The 23,134-nt window shown below is 55.1% G+C and overlaps 1 protein-coding gene across 2 annotated transcripts; it reads right to left on the reverse strand.

Annotated features, from left to right (window-relative positions):
- Nucleotides 1–4,328: 4,328 nt before the first annotated feature.
- On the reverse strand, nt 4,329–23,134 carry TRIM25 (tripartite motif containing 25). Of its 2 annotated transcripts, none has more exons than XM_070060915.1 (9): nt 22,450–23,134; nt 19,497–19,592; nt 17,168–17,401; nt 14,450–14,621; nt 12,884–12,949; nt 12,094–12,117; nt 11,404–11,505; nt 11,214–11,312; nt 4,329–8,503 (listed from the first exon to the last, which is right to left on the reverse strand). In XM_070060915.1, exons 1-9 carry the CDS (start codon nt 23,041–23,043, stop codon nt 7,980–7,982), a joined length of 1,911 nt encoding a protein of 636 aa, XP_069917016.1. In that variant the 5' UTR covers nt 23,044–23,134; the 3' UTR covers nt 4,329–7,979. The 2 variants fall into 2 exon arrangements, with proteins under 2 accessions (XP_069917016.1, XP_069917015.1); XM_070060914.1 differs by having other exon boundaries at nt 11,404–11,508; nt 22,450–23,133.

The raw sequence follows: 23,134 nt of genomic DNA on the forward strand, positions 1-23,134 counted from the left end.
GGAATGATCACTTCTAAGTCTTCTCTCCCCCCAGCACAGCGCAAACACTGCTGCTTCCATCCGTGGACAGCAGCACCTACCCTGCCAACCTTAGTTTCTGGTTGTTGGCTACCTCCCCAGCTGGTGATAGATAAAAGGTCATGTGTCATTGTCAGGGCGTCTTTTAAATACCTCTGACTTGAGGCCTACTGAACAGTTAGGCACAGAGAGAAATGTCTCATGATGAGTCATGGGGAACAGGCAAGAAAAATCAAAATAGAAACTGCTCCACCTTGAAGGTGGAGCTCCTGTCCACAGGACAAAGTCCAAAACTGTGCAGCACCATATATTGGGTAATACATGCAGAACCTTTTCTGTTTACATTTCATTGATAGTTTTTTTTTTTTTTTTTTTTTGAGAGGCAGAGAGAGAGAGTGGAGGAGAGAGAAACAGGCAGAGAGAGAGAGAGGGAGAGGGAAGGAGGAAGAGAGGCCCAGAGCTCCCATCCATTGGTTCCCTCCTCAGACACTCTCAGAACTCAATCCATGTCCCACATGGGTGGCAAGGGCTCATTAACTTGAGCCATCACCCACTATCTCCAGGCTGTGCGTTAGCAGAAAATTGGAATTGATAGTGGAACTAGGACTTGAACCCAGGCACTTCAATTGGGATGCAGGCCCAACATCTTAAAGCTAGACCAAACAACTTCCCCCAATTTTAAAAAAATACTTATTTATTATTTGAAAGGCAGAGTGACGGAGAGAAGCAGAGACAGAGATGGAGCGAGAGGTCTTCTATCCACTGGTTTACTTCCCAAATGGCCACAATGTCTGGGACTGGGTCAGGCCAAAGCCAGGGGCCAGGAACTCCATCCAGCGCAAACACTGATGAGAGCTGATCGCAGGTGGAGCTCCGATATGGGAGCTGGCACGGCAAGCAGCAGCTTTACCCGCTATGGCACAGCACCGGCCCCATCCTTCTTTAATTCTACATCATGAGTAAGCAAAATCTTAGAAAAGCATTGACGTGACTGCAGGGGGAAAGGTGGTCTGATCCACCTTAGGACACTTCCTGGCTGTATTCACATTTATGCGATGACTGCATTGATGAAGGCCCCTAGAGGAGAAGGAGCAGAAGCGGTGGTTGGGGAGAGCAGGGAGAGGCCTCTCGTGGCTTTAAAGCCACCAGGGGAGGACAACCGTCTCCTTGGCGACCCCTTATCTGGGACAAAGGTCGTGGAAAGCAAACAGGGATCAGCACAGCCTGGGGATGAAAATGTCTTATCTGTGGCTCCCAGCACAAACTCAGCAAGTCAGGGATGGGAGCTGGAGGGGCGGGGAATGCAGTCAGGAGGAAGAGAAGGCGAAGTTTGAGTGCATAGGCGCAGAGAGGGAGCAGGCGGGACTCCCAGAAGGTCAGGAGAGCTCAGGTGCAGGGACTCTGTGTGGGGTGAGTCTAGGAAGGGAATGGTGGCAACACCCATATGCCTTAGTTGAGAATAGAAAATGGCCTTGTAGCTACCATGCTTTGCCCCAGCCTCCAGGGTAGTTCCACTTGAATTTCCCTGGGGGCAGGCATTTGCCACAGTGATTAAGACACTCCTTGGGATGCTTGTATTCCACACTGGAGGGCCTGGTGGGAAGTCCTGGCTCGAGGCAGTGGCTCCAATGGAGAGGCACAGACCTAGCTGGATGGGGGAGCGGAAACTGAGCATTAAGGATGCTGTTCCATCCTATGCAGAGCTCAACACCATCCCAGGGTTCAAGGCCAGCACACACGCATCAGCACAGGGACCCCATTTCATTCTTCATTCATTCTGGAACCAAGCCCCAGAACAGTGCCTCAAATGCAGATGCTAGCTCCCATCAGGCCCCAGCGCTCTCTAGCCATCCTCCCTGGCTGAACTCCCTGCATCGAGGGAGTGGTACAGCCAGCCCTGAAAGATTATAGTCACCAGAATCCCCAGCTCATTCACTTCTCCAGTAAACTCATTCACTTCTCCAGTAAATAACAGTATTGTCCTTGGGGGGTTCGCTCAGGGGAATTCCAGATCCGGAGCAGAAAATAACTACCATCTGTGTGTAGCTCCCGGCTGCATGTCCTATGTCCAAAGGCACGTATCGCCCTGCTTCTTGTAGAAACTGCTTCTGCTAAGCTGGCGCCGCGGCTCACTAGGCTAATCCTCCACCTTGCGACGCCAGCACACCGGGTTCTAGTCCCGGTCGGGGCGCCGGATTCTGTCTCGGTTGCCCCTCTTCCAGGCCAGCTCTCTGCTGTGGCCAGGGAGTGCAGTGGAGGATGGCCCAAGTGCTTGGGCCCTGCACCCCATGGGAGACCAGGATAAGTACCTGGTTCCTGCCATCGGATCAGCATAGTGCGCCAGCCGCAGCTCGCCGGCTGCGGCGGCCATTGGAGGGTGAACCAACGGCAAAGGAAGACAGACCTTTCTCTCTGTCTCTCTCTCTCACTGTCCACTCTGCCTGTCAAAAAAAAAAAAAAAAAAAAAAAAACTGCTTCTGCTGACAACCAGAGCATGAAACCGAAGGAATGTACAAGTCTTGGCACCCAACACCAGAGCTCAATTTCAAGCGCCCCACTCCTGTTTCCTTGTACCCCTTTGTAAATCCCAAACACCCCCCTTCAACACAGCAGCTCTCAAGACCCAGAGGTCTGCAACCCTCTCTTCTGCCGAGGTAAAATGTTCTCTTCTCTTTACCCCCAAATCCACTCTTCATTTTCTTGCTGTGGCACCAGCTTTTGGTGACAATTCCAAATTCCCCCTCTAAGAGCTTCTTTCATGGGATCCCTGCCATCACTCTCAGACCTGTTTCTTTAGAGCCTTTCTATATTTTACATAGGGGATTGCCCCTACACACTACAGTGCAGGTAGGCGGTCACGCCCAGGTTAACAGCAGTTGGGGTTCCTGTTAGGAAACTGGCGCAGTTGTAGCCAGGTGGCAGCATGGCCCTGCTACCCGAGCCAGGCTCCACCCCCATGCTAATGGGATTCGCTGCTCCTGCTTCCCTGCCCACCCTCAGGCGAAGTTTTAAAAGGGCCTGTTCCTGCACACGTGCTCTCTCAGTCTTTCTCTCCTGCGCTCTCTTGGTTTCTCTCCTCTCTCTTCTCCCTCCTCTGTCTCTCTCTCTTACAGTCTCCTTCTCTCTTTTTCCTTCGCCGCCCCTTCACTCCAGTCTGTGAAACCCTTTCCCTTACTCCGGTGTCCGGTGTGTTTTGCGACGGCTAACATTAATATATAACAGTTCCATCCATCATTCATGATGCTAGAGCATTTCAAGATCTCCTGGGAACAGGTGCAAAAATGCCTGGAAGGGCAGTACTAGTCAGTGCCTCCCTCCCACAGACCCCAGGGGACTTAGAAATCAGCCCCCCCCCCCCCGCCCCCTGCATGTGCACACACACACACACTCAGCTTGGCTTTCCTAAGAAGTCACAAGGGACCATCCTGAACATTTGGTAAAAGCGTGTCCCACGACACTAACGGGGTGTCTCTGAACGGCTGGACTGTCTGCCACAGACAACCAGCTTCCCCCATCCTTTTTCACTGAATTTAGTTCAGAGATCAAAAGTAGGGATAGCAAAAGCAAGTCTTATTAAAGTATGTCCCAAGAAACAGAGTAGTGGAGAGAGCAAGCGACACCTTTTCTTCCCAGTCAGGGGCTTTTATTTCTAACGTATGAGGGGCGTCAGCCGGTGATGTGGCGGGGATGCTTTTGACTGGCATCGGTGATCAACATCCAGAAGCTGCCTCTCCTTGGGCTCTCTGTACAGGTGGCTACCAACTGGGCTTTTCTGGTCCAGCTGGGCTCCCATTTCATCAGGGTGCTTTAACCACACATTAAAATGCAAAGTGGGGAATGTCAGGTGGGTCCCGGACAAGGGTAGGTCCTTGGTTTCAGCCCTGGAGGGAAGTCTTGTGCCCTCCCCCGACCTCCCCATCACTCAGGTCTAATTATCTGCCTGACACAATGACTGTGAGAAGGAAACTGCTGCAGCAGGAGGTGGGGCCCAGAGAATAAAACCCCGAAGCTGAACGCTAGGGATTTCCCTCGGGAGGGAACACCTCTGTGTGTGTGCATTCGCAGGGCTCCTGTTCAGAGCAGCAGGCTCGGGCCCCACCACCACCTGTTGTGACACCAGTGCTGTGCCACTCACCCTGCAGAGATAGGTCAGATGCCACTGGCCAAAGGAAGGTCCCCAACGAGACGGCTCTTACTTCAGACAGCCCCTCTGGGGCCCAGGCCAGATGCCTCCACTACAAATCCCAGAGGCACTGCGCCCTCCCTCAGGTCGTCATCTCCTAGGAGTCACAGAACACAGGACAGCACCGTACTCGTGAGGCCAGTTTTATTCCACAGGACACAAAGGTCTGGAACACAAGAGCTTCTGTAGACCCTCGCGGAATCGGGGCCCACCACCCTCCTAGCATCTCCACGCGTTCACAACAGGAAGCACCACAGAGCCCCCACGTCCTGAGATTTCATTGGGATTTCACTGTGTAGGCAGGATTGATTGCATTGTTGCCTATGTGACTGAACTCAATCCCCTAGCCCCCTCCCAGAATCCCTCCTTGGAGGTGGGAGAGGCTCGAAGCCCCAGCCTCTCATCACAGGTGGCTGGTGTTTCACAAACCCAGGGTATGATCCAAGGGGCTCATGTTTAACAAAGGAACTCTTAGAGCCCAGGAAATTCCAAGGACTTAGTCTCCCTCAGGAACCAGGGACAAAGATCAGCCCCGTTCTTTAACAGACCTCAAAGCCACACCTCCTCCAACTCCTACCCTTGTTCAGACAGGTATAAAATCCACTAAACGGGGCCCGGGTTGTTTTTCTTCCCAATTTTCATTCCAGAAATTTTCAAACATTACGCAAGAGTAGAAAAAACACAATGAGGGGCTGGCTCACTTGGTTAATCCTCCACCTGCGGCACCGGCATCCCATATGGGCGCCGGGTTCTAGTCCCAGTTGCTCCTCTTCCAGGCCAGCTCTCTGCTGTGGCCCGGGAAGGCAGTGGAGAATGGCCCAAGTCCTTGGGCCCCTGCACCCACATGGGAGACCAGGAGGAAGCACCTGGCTCCTGGCTTCGGATCAGCGCCGGCTGTAGCGGCCATTTAGGGGGTGAACCAACGGAAGGAAGACCTTTCTGTCTCTGTCTCTCTCTCACTGTCTAACTCTGCCTGTCAAATAAAAAAGAGAAAAAACACAATGAACCTTTCCTTCCCATCACATCCCCCGCATGTGCCTCGCCTACCAGTCTGAGAAAGCTTCATGGAAAGCTCCCTAGGGGTGCTGCATCCATGGCCTGCCTCACGTGGACCAATCTGCAGCCCAGGGAGTGGCTGGGTGGGGCCCTGGGCCTTCTGATGCTCACCTGTTGTCTCCAGCATGATGGACAGGTACCACTTTCCACCTGCACTGTGATGCCAGAACGGGTGTCACACACTGCTTGGTTGCACTCAGGTCTTCTAAGGCCCATCAGCCAACCTCGGCCCTGTCTCTAACTGTGATTATTTCCTTAAGAAAATCAACTCTAAATAAAATAAGTTCTAGAAATTATAGCTCAAATACTCCTGCTTCATTAAAATCCATAGTGAGAAGGGAAATGAGGCAAAAGAGAATATATTAGCATTATAGTCACAGATCACAGATCAACTTCAGAGTAATTACGGCAGGAATAATCGACCAATCAGTCTCGAATTGGACCTGCTTTACTGGATCAGTCCCCAGTCCCAGGACAGTATCTTGTGTTTCTAGATACTTCTGGTACCAGGGTTTTGCCTTGTGCTAGAAAGCGTCCGCTCCCTGTCGAAATGGCGAGAGTGGAACAGTGACTCTCGCGTGTCTTACTCTGTGAGATGAGGACCCGGGTGGATTCGGTCCTCCAGCTCTAGGAGCTGAGGGCCATGCAGGGGCCCCGCAAGGCTGGCCGAGGTAAGGTCTCCCCGTTGCAGGCAGAACTTACAGCTCCAAAGCATTGTGCCCTGGGCTCAGCTTTGGTCTGCAGAAGGACCCCGGCTTTCCTAATCTGAGCTGCACGCTGGCCAGGGGAGAGTCGGCCCTGTTGCCTCCGTTTCTCCACGAGACAGCCACAGCAGCAGCCGTGGATGAGAGCTCTGGCTTTCTACTCCTCGAAGCCGGGCTGCTACCCAAGCATGAATGGGCATCAGGCAGGGCTTTTGTTTCAGGCCATCCATAAGGATGGACCCTTTTCAAATGCAGACAAGGATCAGCAAAGATCTTTTCTTCTAAGAAGCAACAGAAGAAAAAAACTTTCAGCCATTGTAGGGATGTGTTCCCTACAAAGATTCTCTCTTCCAAGGAACTCAAAGTCCTTGTCGGGGAGATGACACAGACCAGACATCTGTCAGGAATACCACGTGCTCTGAGCCCTGGGATTCCAACAAGAGGCCAGAGATGTGTCACATTTTCAAATATCCTCAAGAAAAGGTCTGGGGTATCTTCTTCCCCAGTGGTGACCTATTTGCATATCCTAAGAAGCCCGACCAGTGCTCTCCTCTTAGGAAAGCCCAGAACTGGACTCACGTCCCCAGAGATTCAGTTTCTCACACTTGTCAGGATGGGAACTTGCATCCTGACAATGGCAGGCTTAAGGAGCTTGAGAAAATTGCAGCAGTCCATTCACTCCTATCCCTTGACAGACTGGGTCATTTTCACCGCACAGAAACTCTGCAGGGAACACAGCCATCAGTTCGACCCTATTCGGCTCATTCCCTCCCTGGCCCGTGTCTTCCAGACCTCTAGCCTGCTCAAAGGAGGAAGACAGAAGGGGCCAGGGCCGCAACAGGCCTCTGACTCACGCAAAGGCCAGCGCTGGGTTTGCAGTCTGTCACCAGGGAGGAGCAGGAATGTTGCTGTTTCCCACGGCGCCTGCAGCGAGGCCCTTTGGGCCACCACAGGCAAGTCACCGCAGTGGCTGTCCTAGTACGGTCCCTGTGGCAGCCACCCACAGCCAGCCTGCACAACAGCAGGCTTCAGTTATCTGTGGCAGCTGGGTACTAGCCAAAGTGGGATCGACACCAGTCAGTCCAGTATCTCACGGTCAGGGGTCGGGGGTTCTGCTGCTTGGGAGAGGCATCAGTGAGAAGGGGAGACACCGTGCCAAGAGCAAGGCTGCCTGTCCTGTGCTGACCCAGGCCAGGGCCACTCTTACTGGGCAGAGCGCCTCGCCCTAGGTTACAAGAAGCAAGGCTCAGTGAAGGTTGCAGGGCAGCAGCAAGACGCCTCTTGTAACATTTAGGAGTGGGTCATCTTGACCTTGAACCATGAATTCCAGACAGGCCTGACTCAGATCTTAGTTTGAAGTCTTCATTAAAAAGCTGTTGGTTCAACTGGACATCTCAAAACCGTCAGTGGGGTCCTGGGGGCAACAGGGTGAGGACAGAAGCAGGGCCATTTTCCAGTGAAGGAAGAGGCTACACTTCTCTGGGCAACTCTGGTCTGGGAGGAGACCTGCTGTGGACGGTGTCCCTAGAACACAGACAATAACCAGGAGACCGGGCACCAACAGGAGCTGCAGGGGGTACAGCACATCGGGAATCAACGAGTCTGGAACTGAAACTCTGAACAGTCATCAGAACACCAAGATCTGAACCCTGCCCCAGAGATCCAAGAGCCACAGACCAAGGAGCCTGAGAAAGAGCCTGCAACGGACACAGACTTCTAAGAAGACAGGGGCACTATGACTCCTCCCCAGAGCTCAGCCCAGAGCCTGGAGAACAGTAGGAGCAGTAGGAAAGAGGTCACCGTGCCCCAGGGGGCATAGGAGGAAGAAATCTCTCTTCACAACACAGGGACCCCCACCTCCTTCCCTGGCCAAATCCCTCCACATCCCATCTCCCCTCCCACCCTCCAGCTCCTCCGGTCCTTCCAGCCTTGGGGACTCTGGAAAGTTCTCTGAGGAGCATCCCCCATGCAGCATGTTCATCTGAGTCCTGGACGCCCGAATGTCCCCGGGCTGCCCACTAGAAGCAGAGAGAGAGCGTGGCACCAGCAGAGAACACCCAGAAGGCTGGGTACACGGCTTCGGTAAAGTCCACCTTGAACTTATACAACAGGTGGACCTTCTCGGCAATGGCAAAGAAGATGACAAAGCCGTGGTCACAGTTGAGAAGCACGCCGACCTGCGTGGCCTTGGTGGAGGGCAGAGTTTTCTCCACGTTGTCATGCCAGGCTGAGATCTTGGTGTTGAACCACTCCACACACCAGGAGGCACTGTTGCGACCAAGCCGGCTCTGGGGGCCCTGCCGTCCCATGCTGCCGTAGCAGATGCCTACCCCGCAGAAGTTGTTCTTCTGCAGCTTCACCTCCCAGTAGTGCACCCCTTTCTTGTAGCAGTGCAGGCCCAGCACCTGAGAGCAGTAAGTGAACCTCTGGGGATGTGGCCGGTAATTCTGAGACTCCTCAGCCACGGAAGCCACGGTATACTTCTCTGACAGAGCCACCTTGTTGTGGGCAGTGTTGTAGTCCAGGATGACTTTCGTAGAATCTGAGGAAACAGCGCCCCAAGGAGTCAGTCACAAGGGGCCCAAGGTGCTCAACTTTAGACCTTTCCCTGACTCCTACGATTTATTCGTTCATTTTTATCAGCCCATTCATTTCACCCATTCATCCATCTATCTGTTCATCCACATGTCCACCTACCTACCATCCATCCATCCAACCAACCATCCATCCATTCATTTCACCCATTCATCCATCTATCTGTCTATTCATCCACATGTCCACCTACCTACCATCCATCCATCCAACCAACCATCCATCCATTCATTTCACCCATTCATCCATCTATCTGTCTGTTCATCCACATGTCTACCTACCTACCATCCATCCATCCAACCAACCATCCATCCATTTCACCCATTCATCCATCTATCTGTCTGTTCATCCACATGTCCACCTACCTACCATCCATCCAACCAATCAATCATCCATTCGTTTCACCCACTCATCCATCTATCTGTCCGTTCATCCACATGTCCACCTACCCACCATCCATCCATCCAACAAACCATCCATCCATTTCACCTGCCTGTCTACCCATCCATTCATCCATCCCTCCCACTCACCCATTCTGTCCAACCAGCCAGTCACCCGCCCATCGTTCTACCCAAATCTATTGACTGAGCACCTGATTCCACATAACATGCACAACCAGGAACCAGAGACAAGATGCCTGGCCTCACGGAGTGGACATTCCAACAAGCAAGGCAAATCCATCAATAACAGCAGCACCGTAAGATCCATCTGTGCTGAATGGTGGGCACACAGCAGTAGGGTCACAGAGACCCATTCACAACTGATTCCACTTGAAGGGTGGGAGAGTATGGGGACAGGCAGGCTGGGATCTGAACCACGCCAAAGAAAGTGAGAAGAACCAGGTAGAGGAGGGAGAAAAGCTATTGCAACCTATGGTACAGGGAGCGTAGAGCCACAGAGTCAGAGGATGGTGGGCACCTGCTGCTGGGTCAGGGAGGGTTGTGCAGTGGGAAACACAGACACAGGGGTAGGGGAAGAGAAACGGGGAAGGGAGAGAGGCCTGGACTTAACCGGTGGGAGCAAGGAGCCAACCACGATTTGAAAGCACACAAATGGCCTAAACATGTCCTTGGCTGGGACACGAGCCTGCCCCCCCTACCCTTCCTGCCACTTTCAACAAGTTCCAGTGTCGTCCCCACACTCTGCTGCCTCCTGGGACTCCCTGTCTCAGCCCCTCCTCTCACAGGCAGTACAGAACCCAGGGGAGCCAGGCTGCAGGGCAAGGCAGACAGGGTCAATCTCAGGAACCTGGGAACTAGGAGCCCCTGCTGCTGGCTGGCTGGCTGGACGCAGTACTTTTCGATGGGGCCCGAGTTTCCCCAGGGGAGAAGTGAATGGGCTGGGCAAATGTTTGCTGAGGTCCTAAGCTGCTAGACTTCTACTTTCCCTGTTTACGTGGCCCTGCCACGGAGCACCTGAGGCTCTGAACCACTGATGCGGTGGCAGTTCCAGCCTAGCACCGGCTCTGGCCTCCCATGGGAAGGGAGCTCATCCTGGCCCTGAAGAAGGAACTCCAACCACTTCCAAATGGGACAGGAAGACGAGTGTGCAAAGGAGCCCCAGGAGGCGGCGACTGGAGGGGTCATTGGAACCCTGAGGGAGTGTGGTGGCTCGGGGGCTCCGGGGAGAGACTGTGACAAGCAGGAGGAATGCCACTGGGAGGTCAAGGGAGACCAAAGTTTGGGATCGGGGCACAGAGACCATTGATGAAGCGGCAGGGACAAAGCCTGCAGCAGGACGAGGACGTGACTTGGGGCTGTCACCTCAGCCACCCTTGGGCAGCCCTGAAGAGCACTTGAGGCTGAGTTAGAGCCGGGCTGCGGCCCGGGGCAGGGATTCGGAAAAGCTCCCAGGGGTGGGGGTGGGGGTGCAAACAGGCATGGGAGTGAGCCGCAAGTGCCCCAACTTCCCTCGCAAGAAGGGGCTCCGGGGCAATGAGCCGAACACCCAGCCTTCTGCGCTGGCCCCGGGCCCCTGGCCTCGGAGGACCGGCCTGATGGGATCTGTATTTGTAATGAGTATTCGGGTGAAATACAGAGATACAGCCAAGAAAGGTTTGTGGGGTGTGTTTCTGCGAAGAGAGGGAGATGGAAATGTGCCATGCATAGGCAGGCTCCGCTGGGGGAGGGGAGGACAGAGGGAGGGGCCCCACGGAGAGTGTGACTGTGCAGAGAACAAGAGCGGAGCTCCAGGGTGGGGGCCTTGGGATGAGGCGAGGAGGGCAGTGGGAGGACAGTGAGTGGTGAAGGGTGCCCTCTGGGCATCTGAGCGTGCAGCACTGTGCGGGGGGGGGGGGGGGGGGGAGGGGACACGGCGGCTGAAAGGCTTTGGAATGGAGGCTGGGGTGGGTGATGCGGGAGGCAACGGGACTCCCAGGGCAGGGCTGCTGGCCCTGGGACCACGAATTGCCCTCCTGCTCCTGCTCGGCAGTGCATGTCTCGGACTCAAAGAGGGGCCGGCAGGGTTCAGCCAGGCTGGGCAGCAAGAGGGAGACCACAAGGACTGACCACGGACTCACAGCTGCCTAGGGAGGGAGGGGGGAAGGAGGGAGGCACATAGAGAGGCAGGGGATTGGGGAGGGCAGTCACTGACCACGCAGGCCACTGGGACTGGGACAGAGCCAAGGGCAAGGAGCCACGCCCCTCCCCCACACCACTCACACTCCAGGAGCTCGGGTCTGGACTTGTCCAAGAAGGCCTTCAGCTCGGTGGCCTTGACAGCTGCTGAGCTCGCTGCTGAGAGGGCAACTTTGGCTGTAGCTGCAGAGGACACAGAGGGCTGCGTTCAAGACAAAGTCCAAAGGGATACCCCTGGCTCCTGGCCCCTCGCCCCTGGCCCCCAGTCACTCACCCTCTGCGTCAGCTGGGTTCAAACTCACAACGTGTCCCAGGGCTCCGAAGATGGGAATCTTGGCAGGTGGGCAAGGGGCAGGAGACGGAGGGACAGTGTCAGCTGCTGAGGGAGAGGGAGGAGACTCATGAGTGGGGGATGTGCCGCACAGCAGCCAGGTGGCCTCGACTCCCTTCCAAGCCAACTATCGTGAGCCCTGCCACACACACACCTGCACGGCCAGGGCCACGCAGGACTACAGTCATCTGATTGTCCTTACTCAGTTTTGCTTGTCCTCACCTCCAACCTCAGGCCTGCCTGTGTTACAGAACAGAATCATAAAACCCAAATCCTCTTAAGGTAAGACAGAAAAGACAAAGGGGCTGGCGGGTTAAGCCACCGCTTGCGACACCGGCATCCCATATCAGAGTGCCAGTTCAAGTCCAAGCTGCTCTGCTTCTAATCCAGCTTCCTACTAATGCGTCTGGGAAGGCAGTGGATGATAGCTTAAATACTTGAGTTCCTGCTACCCATGTGGTAGAACCAGATGGAGTTCCTGGCCCGGCCCGGCCTGGCTATTGCAGCATTTGGGGAGTGAACCAGTGAATGGAAGATCTCTGTCTGTCTGTGTTTCCCTCTCTCATTCTGTGTCTCAAATAAATAAATCAATATTAAAAAAGAAAGAAAAAGATGCAGACATGCACAACTTACAAGGGTTCTTGGGTTTCTTGTCATCTGAAAAAGAAAGTTTTAGAATTAAGAAGTTTAAGTACAACCCAATGACACTTTCAAAAAATCATAATAACATTCCTTTGCATGAATTTGACTCATATTAATAAAGCTAGGTGGGGCCAGAGCTGTGGCGCAGCAGGTTAAGCCACAGCATGTGGCACCAGCATCCCATATGGGCACAGGTTCAAGTCCCGGCTGCTCCACTTCCAAACCAGCCCCCCACTAATGCGCCTGGGAAAGCAGCGCAAGATGATGGCCCAAGTGCTTGGGCTCCTGTACCCGCATAGGAGATATGGATGGATTTCCTGGCTCCTGGCTTCAGCCTGGCCCAGCACTGGCTGCCATGGCCATTTGGGGTGAACCAGCAGATAGAACATCTCACTCTCTCTCCCTCCCTCTTTGGCACTGTGCCTTTCAAAAAAGATGAATCTTAAAAAAAAAAAAAAACCACCCCCCCCCCGCCATGCTCACAGGTTCATGGAAGCTGCACTTCCAGTAAGCCAGGGGGCTCCAGATCATTGTTGCCCAAGTTTGACAGACAGAGCCTGAGGACCATCTTCCCACCCCAGCGCCTGCCCTGCCGGTGGGGGGCAGAAGTGGATGCCCCTCCACTCTAAAGCCAAAGCTTTCTCCAGTCAAGGTTGGGCTCCCCGTGGTGATGGAAGGAACTGTGCCCATCTGGAAGCAGCAGACCCCGTGAGTGTCTGAGCCAGGGCACAGGCCAGCCACGGCCTTGCTGTAGCTATGGGGACACAGCAGGGCTACTTACATGACACCTTCTTCCCAGGGTGTGAGGGTTTGCTCCTTTCCTTTTTTGTATGGTCTGTAGAGTCACCTGTGCCAGAGAAGAAGGCTCAGTACACACGGCTCTTCCCCACCCGCCCTCGCAGCCTGGTGTGCCAGGGCAGGCAGGCAGAGGGTTTGCAGGCAGCTGCTTCCACTGACTTTCCCCATCCAGTCACCAACAAGGAACAGAAACAAAGGAACAGCATGACCAGATCAGCGTGTTCCTTCTTTTCTCTGGCTTAAGGTGCAGCTGGGGTCAAGTATTACTGCCGCCAGCATCCAGCTCTGTGACCTCGAGACCTCTCTAACTTTGGGGATGACACCCACGTGAGATGAAGGTGCCTGGGGTGGCAGGGAGGTAGGGTCACTTCTGGTTCCCCCCACAGCAGCTGGAACCCCTACAAGTCACTCCCCCAGTAGAGCTGCACCACCACTTGTCTCAGAAGCCCTTCTGCAGGGACACTCAAGTGGCCAAGTTGAAGTTCAAGCCTAGGCCCTGGATGACACATGAGGTTCTGTGTGAGGCGCCGTGGGACAGTGTTGAATGAGAAACAGACATAGCCCCTGCCCTCAGAGACTGCAAGCTGGCAGGGCAGATAGACAGCAATCCAAGGAAGAGTAAAAGGACGCGTGTGCCGGAAAGCATGGTAAGACTGCAGGACCAAGCGTAAGGCGTGGCAGCGGTGGAAGGGACGTCAGCTGAGAAATGTGATGTCTGAGCCACGCTTCAAAGGGTGAGGAGTTAACGGTGAGGGTGGCAGCGTGTCAGGCTTCTGAGAAGTGGGAAGAGAGCACGTACCAAGGCCCTATGGCAGGAAGCTCCACATAGTGGAAGAACTGAATGCAGAGCAATGCATGGGGAGAGGATCGGGGCACCGTAGCATTGGAGAGACAGACAAGGCCTGACCTGGCTTGTGGGCCAAGGTCAAGGGTCTGACAACCAACAGGAATGGAAAGCCTTTGAAAGGGGAAGAGATAGGTCCCAGGAGGTGAGACCTGAATCCCAACAAGCTCCCTCTGGCTATAGCAGTAGACGCACAGAGACCATTAAGGAAGCTGCCACAGCCATGGGGTGCAGGTGACGGCAGCAGAGAGCAGGCAAGTGAGAGGGGCACTGGGACCAGTGGACTAACTTGGGAAACATTAGAGGTGAAGCCTGCAATGGGTGGACATGGGGGACAGAATGAGGGGGGCTGCTGGGGAGGAAGTCCAGGTTTTATGGGTTCTCAAACTCATCATTCCCTCACCAAACGCACTGACAACCCTGAGTCTATTCAGAACCCGTGCAAGTTGGCTTCGGGGTCACAGACAGAGCCTGTCCTGGAAGTCCTATTATAACATCAAGCCTCATACCATGTTTCACGGCAACATCAATGTCAAGATAAAGCAGGGACTTCACCTGGCAAATGGAAGGCGACCCCTGGAATGCCAACCCCAAAGCTCTGGATCACGTGCCCCCACCCCTACCCCCGCCCCTGCCAAAACACCGAGCAGCTCACCCCGGGCTCAGAGTTCAGCAGGGGACAGCATCAGGGCTGCTAGGGGTTACCTGGGCCTGGGGCCTCCTTGGGCTTCCTCTCCTGGAGCTGCCTGGTAGCCCGCTTCAGCTCATTTTTTAAGTCCAAGGTGCCCTGGTAGACGCAATGTATCAGCTCATGATCCAGCTCCACCTTGGGGACGTACACTGGCTTCGTCACGATTCCTTGCAGTTTTGAGGCTTTCTGGAAGAAGCCAGGGGATTAGTGCAGGCAGCTCCAGGGAGGCCAGTGCCTCGGGAGGAGCTCCCCTGGGCCTACGGTGCTAACTTCAGGCAGCCTACTCCAGCACAGGCCGGAAGTCACCCAGAGCTGAGGCGCCACTTTAAGATCCAGGAACCTCAGAGGTTTCTCATCTTACAGGTGGGGAAGCTGAGCTCTAGGCACGATAAGCGGTCTCCTGGGAAATCCACCATTTCCCGGCACTGACACGACTGGGAGTGAGGCTGCCTGGGCCTCAGGACAAAGCTCTTCCCACTCCTCCTGCTGGGTATGGAGAAGAGGCAGTGGCGGCCAGGGCCAGGTCTATCCTGCAACCTCTGAGAATGGACAGCGCCATCATCCAGCAGGTGCAGAGTTGGGACAGGACATGTCCTGGGGGAAGGCAGCGTCTGATGGAAGGTCACAAACTTTTAGACCAAACACAGCCACGCAGCATCAAGAGCCCTGGCTGTCAACTCAGAAACCGTCTCAGAGGTCGAGGCAGCGTCCTCGACTACAGGTGTGAGCACTTGGGATGAAATCGAACGCCCGCCAGCCTGGGCTTCATGCACAGGGAGAAGCTCCCACCGCTCCTGTACTCTCCCAGGACCTACGCCTTTCAAGGGCGGTGGCAGGGAACCCAGATGCCCCACCAGGCCCACTGTGCTGGACATTAGAGACGCAAGGAGCGAGGGAACAGGATGGGTTACCATGGCAACAGACATGCTACAATGCCACCAGTGCTCCAGGAGAGGCAGGGGGACGTGCTCCGCAATATCCATCAAGGTAAGAAAAACGGATCCCAAGAAGACGGGGAAACCGGAGCTGGCCTTGGAAGGAGGGCGCGGCGTCCAGGGACGAGGAGGTCAAGTGTGGCCTTTCGCCCAGTGCCCACTCCATCTGGGAATGGTGATTCCCCACCATGGTCATGGCACAGGACATGGGCTGGGAGAGCAGGTGGCAAGACACGAGGCAAGATCTGGTCGCCAAGAACCTTGTGGGCCACATGAAGAGGGATGGAGCCATGAAGGGCAGGGGTCTGGGGGCAGTGAAAAGAAAGGCAGGAAAGAGGAAGAGGATGGGGTGTGAAGAAGGCAGGATTCTGAGACAGCCCCCAAGATCCCCATTCCCTCTGGGGAGCACACCCCATATAATCCTTGGTCTTTGAGGGGGAGGCGTGGGGGATGCGGCAGGATATCACTCCCATGATTGGGTTACAAGCAGAGGCAGGAATGTTACAGGTGTAATTGAGACCCCCACTCAGGGGCCAGCATTGTGGCAAAGTGGGTTAATCACTGATTGTGAGGCCAGCCTCCCATAATGGAGTGCTGGTTCAAGTCCTGGGTCTTCTGCTTCCATCCAGCTTTCAGAGGGGTTACCTGGGCAACAGAGGCTGGCCCGAGTGTGTGCGCCCCTGCTACCCATGCGGGAGGCCTGGAGGGAGTTCCTGGCTCCTGCCTTTGACCCGGCCTACACCTGGCTGTTGTGGCCATTTGGGGAGAGAAACAACAGATGGAAGTTCTCTCTCTCTCTCTCTTTCTCTGTGTATGTGTGTGTGTATGTGTGTCTTCTTCTCTCTCTATCACTCTGCCTTTCAAATAAATAAATCTTTAAAAAGAAACAAACAGGGCTGGCGCTGTGGCTCAATAGGCTAATCCTCCACCTTGTGGCGCTGGCACACCGGGTTCTAGTCCCGGTCGGGGCACCGGATTCTGTCCCAGTTGCCCTTCTTCCAGGCCAGCTCTCTGCTGTGGCCAGGGAGTGCAGTGGAGGATGGCCCAGGTGCTTGGGCCCTGCACCCCATGGGAGACCAGGATAAGTACCTGGCTCCTGGCTCCTGCCATCAGATCAGCACGGTGCGCCGGCCGCAGTGCGCCAGCCGCGGTGGCCATTGGAGGGTGAACCAACGGCAAAAAGAAGACCTTTCTCTCTGTCTCTCTCTCTCACTGTCCACTCTGCCTGTCAAAAAAATAAAAAAAGTAAAAATAAATAAATAAAATAAAAATTAAAAAGTAAAAAAAAAAAAAGAAACAAACAACAAGAAGACCCCGAATCAGTTGACCTGGAGTTCATCCAGAGGGGGATTTTTTCGGGTGAGCCAGACAATCAGGTAAAAGGAGGACCAGGCCTTCCTCGAGGGAGCAGCTCTCCTGCTAGCTTTGAGGAAGGAAGCTACCAAGCTGGGAGAGGCCTTGGCTGACAGCCAGCAAGGAGGGGGCGACCTCATTCCTTCAACCCTAAGGAAATGAATTCTACCAACAACGGCCACGCCATGTGCGCTCCAAAAGGAACGCAGCCCAGCCAGCCCCCAGATGCTGGCGTCGTGAGCTCCTGCGCAGACGGAGCCATGCCCATACTCCAGGGCCAGGGAGCCGCTGAGCAGCTCTAAGCCCTGGGGCTGCGGTACGTTCTTGAAGTCCTGTCGCAACCCAGCAAACTCAGAGATACTTCTGTTGACCTCTTGCAGCCCGACGGCACCAGGCCCCACCGTATCGCTAAGAGACCCGGCAGTCCCGGGCCCTGCCACCCACCTCCAGAAACTCAAACTCGTCCCCCTCCTTGAGGCCGTCCTCGATCTTCTCCTTCAGGGCCTGGATCTCGCTCTTCTTCTTGAGGAGCACCTGGTGAATGGTGTCCAACTTGCTGTGCACTCTCTTCTCCTCTTCCTTTATCTTTCGAGTCGAGCTGGCCTCCGAGGCATCGATGAGAGCCTTGATTTCCAGGTATTCTTGTCGCAGCTGCTCTATCTTCCTGTTTGTAGCCTCCTAAGAGGGCCGAGGCAAGAGAAGAACCGTGAGATGGGCAAAAAAAAAAAAAAAAAAATTGCTACAGCTGCCATCCCAAGGTGGGTGAGAGGCAGAGCACCAGAAACTCTGACTTGTGCCCTGTAGCAGTAGGAGCCAGCACAGCCACCCTGGGCAGCAACCAGGCAGTCTAGGAAATTCGGAGGCATTTGTGCCCAATGACTCGGTGGCTGCGATCCTAGGAAAGCACTCTGGGAAAATGCCCTGACACCTGCCTCAGCGACACACACAAGAATGTTCATAAGTGACACGCTTTGAAACAGCGAGAACCTGGGAACAACCCGGAAATCTGTCAGCAGAAGACTTGAGACAGAGCTGTTCACAGGACGGAAAGCCAAATGGTTATGAGGATTAATAAACTGGAGCCATGCAGGGATAAAGCTCCAAGAGAGAAAAACAACTTGAAGAAGACACAGACTTGGAGAAGCAGCTGTTTATGTAAAGCTGAGAAACAAACAGAAGGGCAGAATCGATTGCTACAGAATGCATACGTGTATGAGATAGCACGTAAAGAAATGCATGGAGCGGCTGAGTACTGAGCCTCGCAGCTGAAGTGCCAGTCAAGATGCCCGCATCCCACACCAGAGTGCCTGTGCTCCATTCCCAGCCCTTGAGACGTGGCTAGTCCAAATCAAGATGTGTTAGCAGAGGCCAGCGTTGTGGTGCAGCAGGTCAACCTGCAGCCTGAGACACAGACATCCATGTGGGCGCCGGTTCGAGTCCCAGCTCCCTGCTAATGCACCTGGGAAGGCAGCGGAAGATGGCCTGAGTGCTTAGGCACCTGGGCCTGTGGGAGACTGTGATGAATTTCTCAGCTCCTGGCTCCAGCCTGGCCCAGCCCTGGCCACTGTAGCTATTTGGGGAGTGAACCAGCAGATGACAGACCTCTCTGTCTCTCCCTCTCTCTGTCTGTAACTCTACCTCTCAAATAAATAAAAAATCTTTTTTAAAAAAATTCTCCCTTCCTATCTTTTCTCCTATACTCCCTGCAATGGATCCAATGCTGCCTTCCCTCCCTATCCCCCGACACCTGCCTCCCAGTAAAGGGTATTTGCAGATGTAATTAAATTGAGGATCTCAACATGAGATCACCCTGTATTATGCTGGTGGGCCCTAAATCTAAAGACAGGTGTTTTGTTTTTATTTGACAGGTGTTTGGAAACACAGAGGGGAAGGAGGGGGAGACTGGAGCCACACAGCCACAAAGCCATCAGCCTGAGGGGCTGGAGCTGGGAGAGGCAAAAATGGCCTCTCGGTCACAGCTGTCAGAGCAGTGTGACCCCACCCATGCTGCAACTGATCCCGCCCACGTTGTGATTTTGGACTTCCAGCCTCCAAAACCGGGAAAGAATGAGTTTCATTTGTTTCAGTCGCCAAGGTTGTGGCAATTTGTTACAGCGCCCCAGGAAACAACACTCTTTTTAGGGAAGATGCAACTCTAGTGGATATTGGCTTCCTGTTTTTCTCCCATTTCAGATCATAATCATTTCTTTATATTCCTACATTTTAGTTCTTTTTTTTTATGCTTATTTATTTGAAAGGCATAATAACACACAGAGAGGGAAAGAGAAAGAGAGCAAGCAAGCTTCCATCCACTGGTTTACTCCCCAAGTGCCTGCAACAGCCAAGGCTGGGCCAGGCTGACACCAGGAGCCCAGAACTCTGGGTCTTCCATGAGGACAGCAGGGACCCAAGCACTTCAGCCAATACCTGCTGCCTCCCAGGGTGCACACTAGCAGAAACTGGATCAGAAGCAGGGGAGCCGGGACTCGAACCAGCACTCTGACATGGGACGCGGGTATCCCAAGCAGTGGTTTAACCACTGTACCACAGCAGCCACCCCCAGCTCAAGTTCTGAAGGTTCCCCCACGGTTGGGCCTGTGGGTGGTTTTCAACTTGGGTTTGCAAAGGGTCTCTCCTGAGCACACAGTGCTTTTGCTTGCTCTGCAAGGCTGGTGCTGAATTCTGATGCTTGTGAGTGCACCCAACACCAGCCTTGTCAAGGTCAGGGCTGCCCCCATCCCGCCTGGTGGTGGACAAGGGCCTGGCCACTCACCTGCACACCCTGCTGCCTGGCTTGCACATCCTCTAGCGCTTTCGACGCCCCATTGATCTGACTGTACATGATGGTGAGTTTGTACCTCAGCTTGTTCTGCAGAGAAAACAAACAAGGGTGAGACAGCTCCTCGTCAGCCTCACCCCCAACACCAGGGGCCATCCCCTGAGTCCATCCCACAGGGGCTCGGCCACCCCGTGTCTCGCCTGTGTAGAGCTTTCTGAAGCAGTCCATCATCCTTTAGGGGGGCTGCACAGTAAGGAAGTTCAGAGAACCAGATGTGGGGTCAGACGGACCCAGCTCAAGTCCCAGTTTGCAGCTGTACAGCTCCCACCACCTCAGTTTCATTGGCCATAAAAGAGAAACAACTGCTCCCACCCCATAGGGCTATCAAGGAGGATTACCTGGAACAACACACCTGCCCATACCTGGGACTTCGCCAGGTAGGAAGTTAGAGATCAGCCCGTGTGTGTGTGTGTGTGTGTGTGTGTGTGGAGCCTAAAGTCAACAAAGCACCAGAGGAGGGAAGGGGGCAGCCTCCAGCAGCGTGGGTCTCCACACTGCAAAGTCCTGTCCATAGCCCTGAGAACTCTGCACGTGATCCCCGCCTGCCCTCCTGCCAGCGCCAAGTGGGCCGCCCTGCCTGATGACACTGGGGAATAAAACCCTGGGAGGAACTGTACCTATTTCACCCAGAAAACTCTTTCCAGGAGAAGATGGACGAGCGGAAGGAGACAGATGGGAAGAACTGGACCCCACTCCCTTACAAACCCCAGTCTTCATGTAAACTGGACATTCTCGGATTCCATCTGGAGAGGGGCCCATCCGCTCTGACAAATGCCCTACCTTGCTACTACCTTACTCACCACTACTCTGTCTCACGTCTAAACTCTTTCTTGTACAAACTTTTATTCCACTCATTACTGCTAGCATCTTCAGGCCTACCCATTTTACAGCTGACAACATCAAGGAGAGGAGAATAAAAAGGTGGCCACGCCGGCATGGAGACAGAGCCACCCGGGACCAGCTGCTGTCAGGGTGATGGCAGAGGTAGTTTAGCTCAATCCTCCCACAGCCAACAACCAGAAAAGCAGACAGAAAACCGAAGAGGGAGGTGGGGGGGGGGGGGGCACTGCTAAAGGAGAAGAGATTGTGGAACCACAATCCTGGAGCAGAGCTGGGCGAGCCTTTGTCAGCTTCAGGGCGACAGAGGACAACATTCCAAGGCTCACCTGGCCCCCCTGCGGGCTGGGACCACCAATGTTAGGAATAAGGCCGACACAGCCCACAGAGGCTGAAGTCCAGGCGTCAACAGTGCAGCCCCCGAAACTCAGTTAAGCTCATTCAGAACTGCCTGGCCCCAGCTGCCTCCGGAAACAAAGGCACGTTATGCATCACCAGTCTCCCAGACTGTCACACCTCTGCTCAGACGTCTGCGGCACAGACGTGGGGAGGGAAGTCACGGCGTTTCCCACCTGCTGCGACTTCCGCACCGCTTTCCACACGTTCATGTATTTACAGCTCAGAACAACGCCATGCGGTTGGAACAACCCAGCCTCCACAGAGGCAGGCACTGAGCCACGGGGCAATTAAGCGACTTGCCAGAGGCCACACTGCTATTAACTGGCACAGCTCAAACCCTGGGATTAAAATGAACACACACAACCCAATCTGAGCATGCCAGAAATTTCTAGGAAAAACACATTTCCTTCCCTTCGCAAGCTGTATCAACATTCCCTGGCCCTCCCTCCCTCCTTGCTGCCTCCCTCTCCCACTCTACCTGAGATATTTGGGACCCACCCTCATCTTAAATCTAGGACCGATGACGTGTCAGACTCAACCTCTGTGACACCGGCCCTCCTCCTGGCTCGGAACAGAGGCTGAGATAACGTGAGGGCCACAGGCCACACCCAGCCAGATCACATGCCTCAAAGCCAGCTTCTAAACTCAGGGGAAAAGACCAGAGGAGCCCAGCTCAGACCCAGGGAAGCAAAGAAGGGCTGTGGCCAGATGGGAGCCAGGCCTTTACCCTGGGCCCGGCAGCCTTGCCATCCCACCCTCCAGGCTCAGGTCTCCTTTGGCAGTGTGAGGCCAGGCCTTGTTCTTTGTCCTCCTGGATACAAAATGCAGTCAGACCCCGCCGGGGAGCTGGGACTGCATAAGCAAAGTGGGCGGGTGATACCTTACCCTCCCCCCCCCCCCCCCCCCCCCCGCTCTGCTGTGAGTCCACAGGGGGCAGGTATGGTTTCCCCAAACTACCGAAACCAAAACCAGCACAGGTCTAGGAGGCCCTGAGTGACTCACCTAGTCCCTCCTCCTACCACCCAGGGGGACCCAGGAGCAGGGCCAAAGCCCGCCTCAGTCACACCAGCACAGCGTGGGTCATCTCCAGGGACTCTGCCCACCCTCCCAGGTCACTAGATGGAGGCTTGGGCTACTTGAGGATGTCCCCCGCTCTGGACTCCACAGACTTGGATAGGAAACTGGTCCATGGGGAGAAACTGCAAACTGTGTCAGACCTACACCTGCTGGGCCACAATGCCTACGCCCCAGCTAAATTAACATCCACGGACCTCGGTTCACTCAACTAGGAAACGGAACTGAGAATAATCACCTCCCAGGTGCCGCCAGAAATCCATGAGGGCAGAGAGGTGAGCTCCAGGGTTCCTATATGACAGCTCAAAACCCTCTCCCAAAGACCTAAGCAGGTTTCAAGCAAGCCAGCTCTCCCCCCAAGTACTCCCTCTGTTAAATGGGTTTATGGCTGGGGCATGGGCCATGAGCGGGGAGGGCTGCACAACCTCGCAGCTCTTTCCTGCTCTGTCGCTGGGGATGCCCCTACTCCAACTCAGGCCCAGCGAGGCCTCCCTCCCCAGGGGATCTGGGGCAGGGCGGCCTCTCTGCAGCGCCCAGCGGGCCCACGCTACCCACGCCCAGCCCCCCCACAGCCTACCTCCAGGTCAGCGCTGGCCTGACTCAGGGACATGGGCGAGCAGGTCTTGTGTTCTATCACGCAGACGTGACAGATGCACTCGCCGTGCTCCGGGCAGAAAAAGTCCCGCAGGCGGTTGTGCTGGGGACACTTGCGGCGCTGCAGATCGCGCACGGGCGGCTGCAGCGGGTGGTCCCGGAAGGCGGGGCTGTCGAGGTGCGGCCGCAGGTGCTCCTGGCAGAAGGAGGCCGTGCACACGAAGCACGTCTTCACGGCGGGCTCCTTCAGGCAGTGGTCGCAGGCCACCTGGGCGACCGTGCTGGGGGCCGCGGCGCGCACGGGCGGCGTCCAGCCGTCGCCGGGCGCCCGGGCCTGCTCCACTATCGCGAGCCGCTCGACCACGGAGCACAGCACCGTGTTCTTGTGCAGCTGCGGGCGCACCTGGTAGCTGGTGCGGCACTGAGGACAGCGGAACGGCGGGCCCTGGACGGCCCATGTCTCGTCCAGGCACGAGCGGCAGAAGTTGTGGCCGCACGGGGTGGTGACCGGCTCCTTGAAGGGCTCCAGGCAGATGGAGCACGACAGCTCTTCGGTTAAGGGCAGCAGCTCCGCCATGGCGGTCCTGGGGATGGCACGGGACCCAGAGCGGCGAGCGACTGCCCAGAGGCTCCCGGGGAAACGAAACCTAGCCGGGGAAGGCGGTACC

Source organism: Oryctolagus cuniculus, chromosome 17 (assembly GCF_964237555.1).
Source record: "Oryctolagus cuniculus chromosome 17, mOryCun1.1, whole genome shotgun sequence".
NCBI classification, from domain to species: domain Eukaryota; kingdom Metazoa; phylum Chordata; class Mammalia; order Lagomorpha; family Leporidae; genus Oryctolagus; species Oryctolagus cuniculus.

Bases quoted from the DNA above. Each gene is read 5' to 3' on its own strand.
- TRIM25 (XM_070060914.1), bottom strand. From the start codon at position 23,043: ATGGCGGAGCTGCTGCCCTTAACCGAAGAGCTGTCGTGCTCCATCTGC. The intron at 12,950-14,449 runs GTAACCCCTAGC...TCTCTGGCACAG, and splicing joins CAAGGAGGCCCCAGGCCCAG to GTGACTCTACAGACCATACA. The intron at 8,504-11,213 runs GTGAGTGGTGTG...CTGTTTCCTCAG, and splicing joins CAGACCCGAGCTCCTGGAGT to ATTCTACGAAAGTCATCCTG.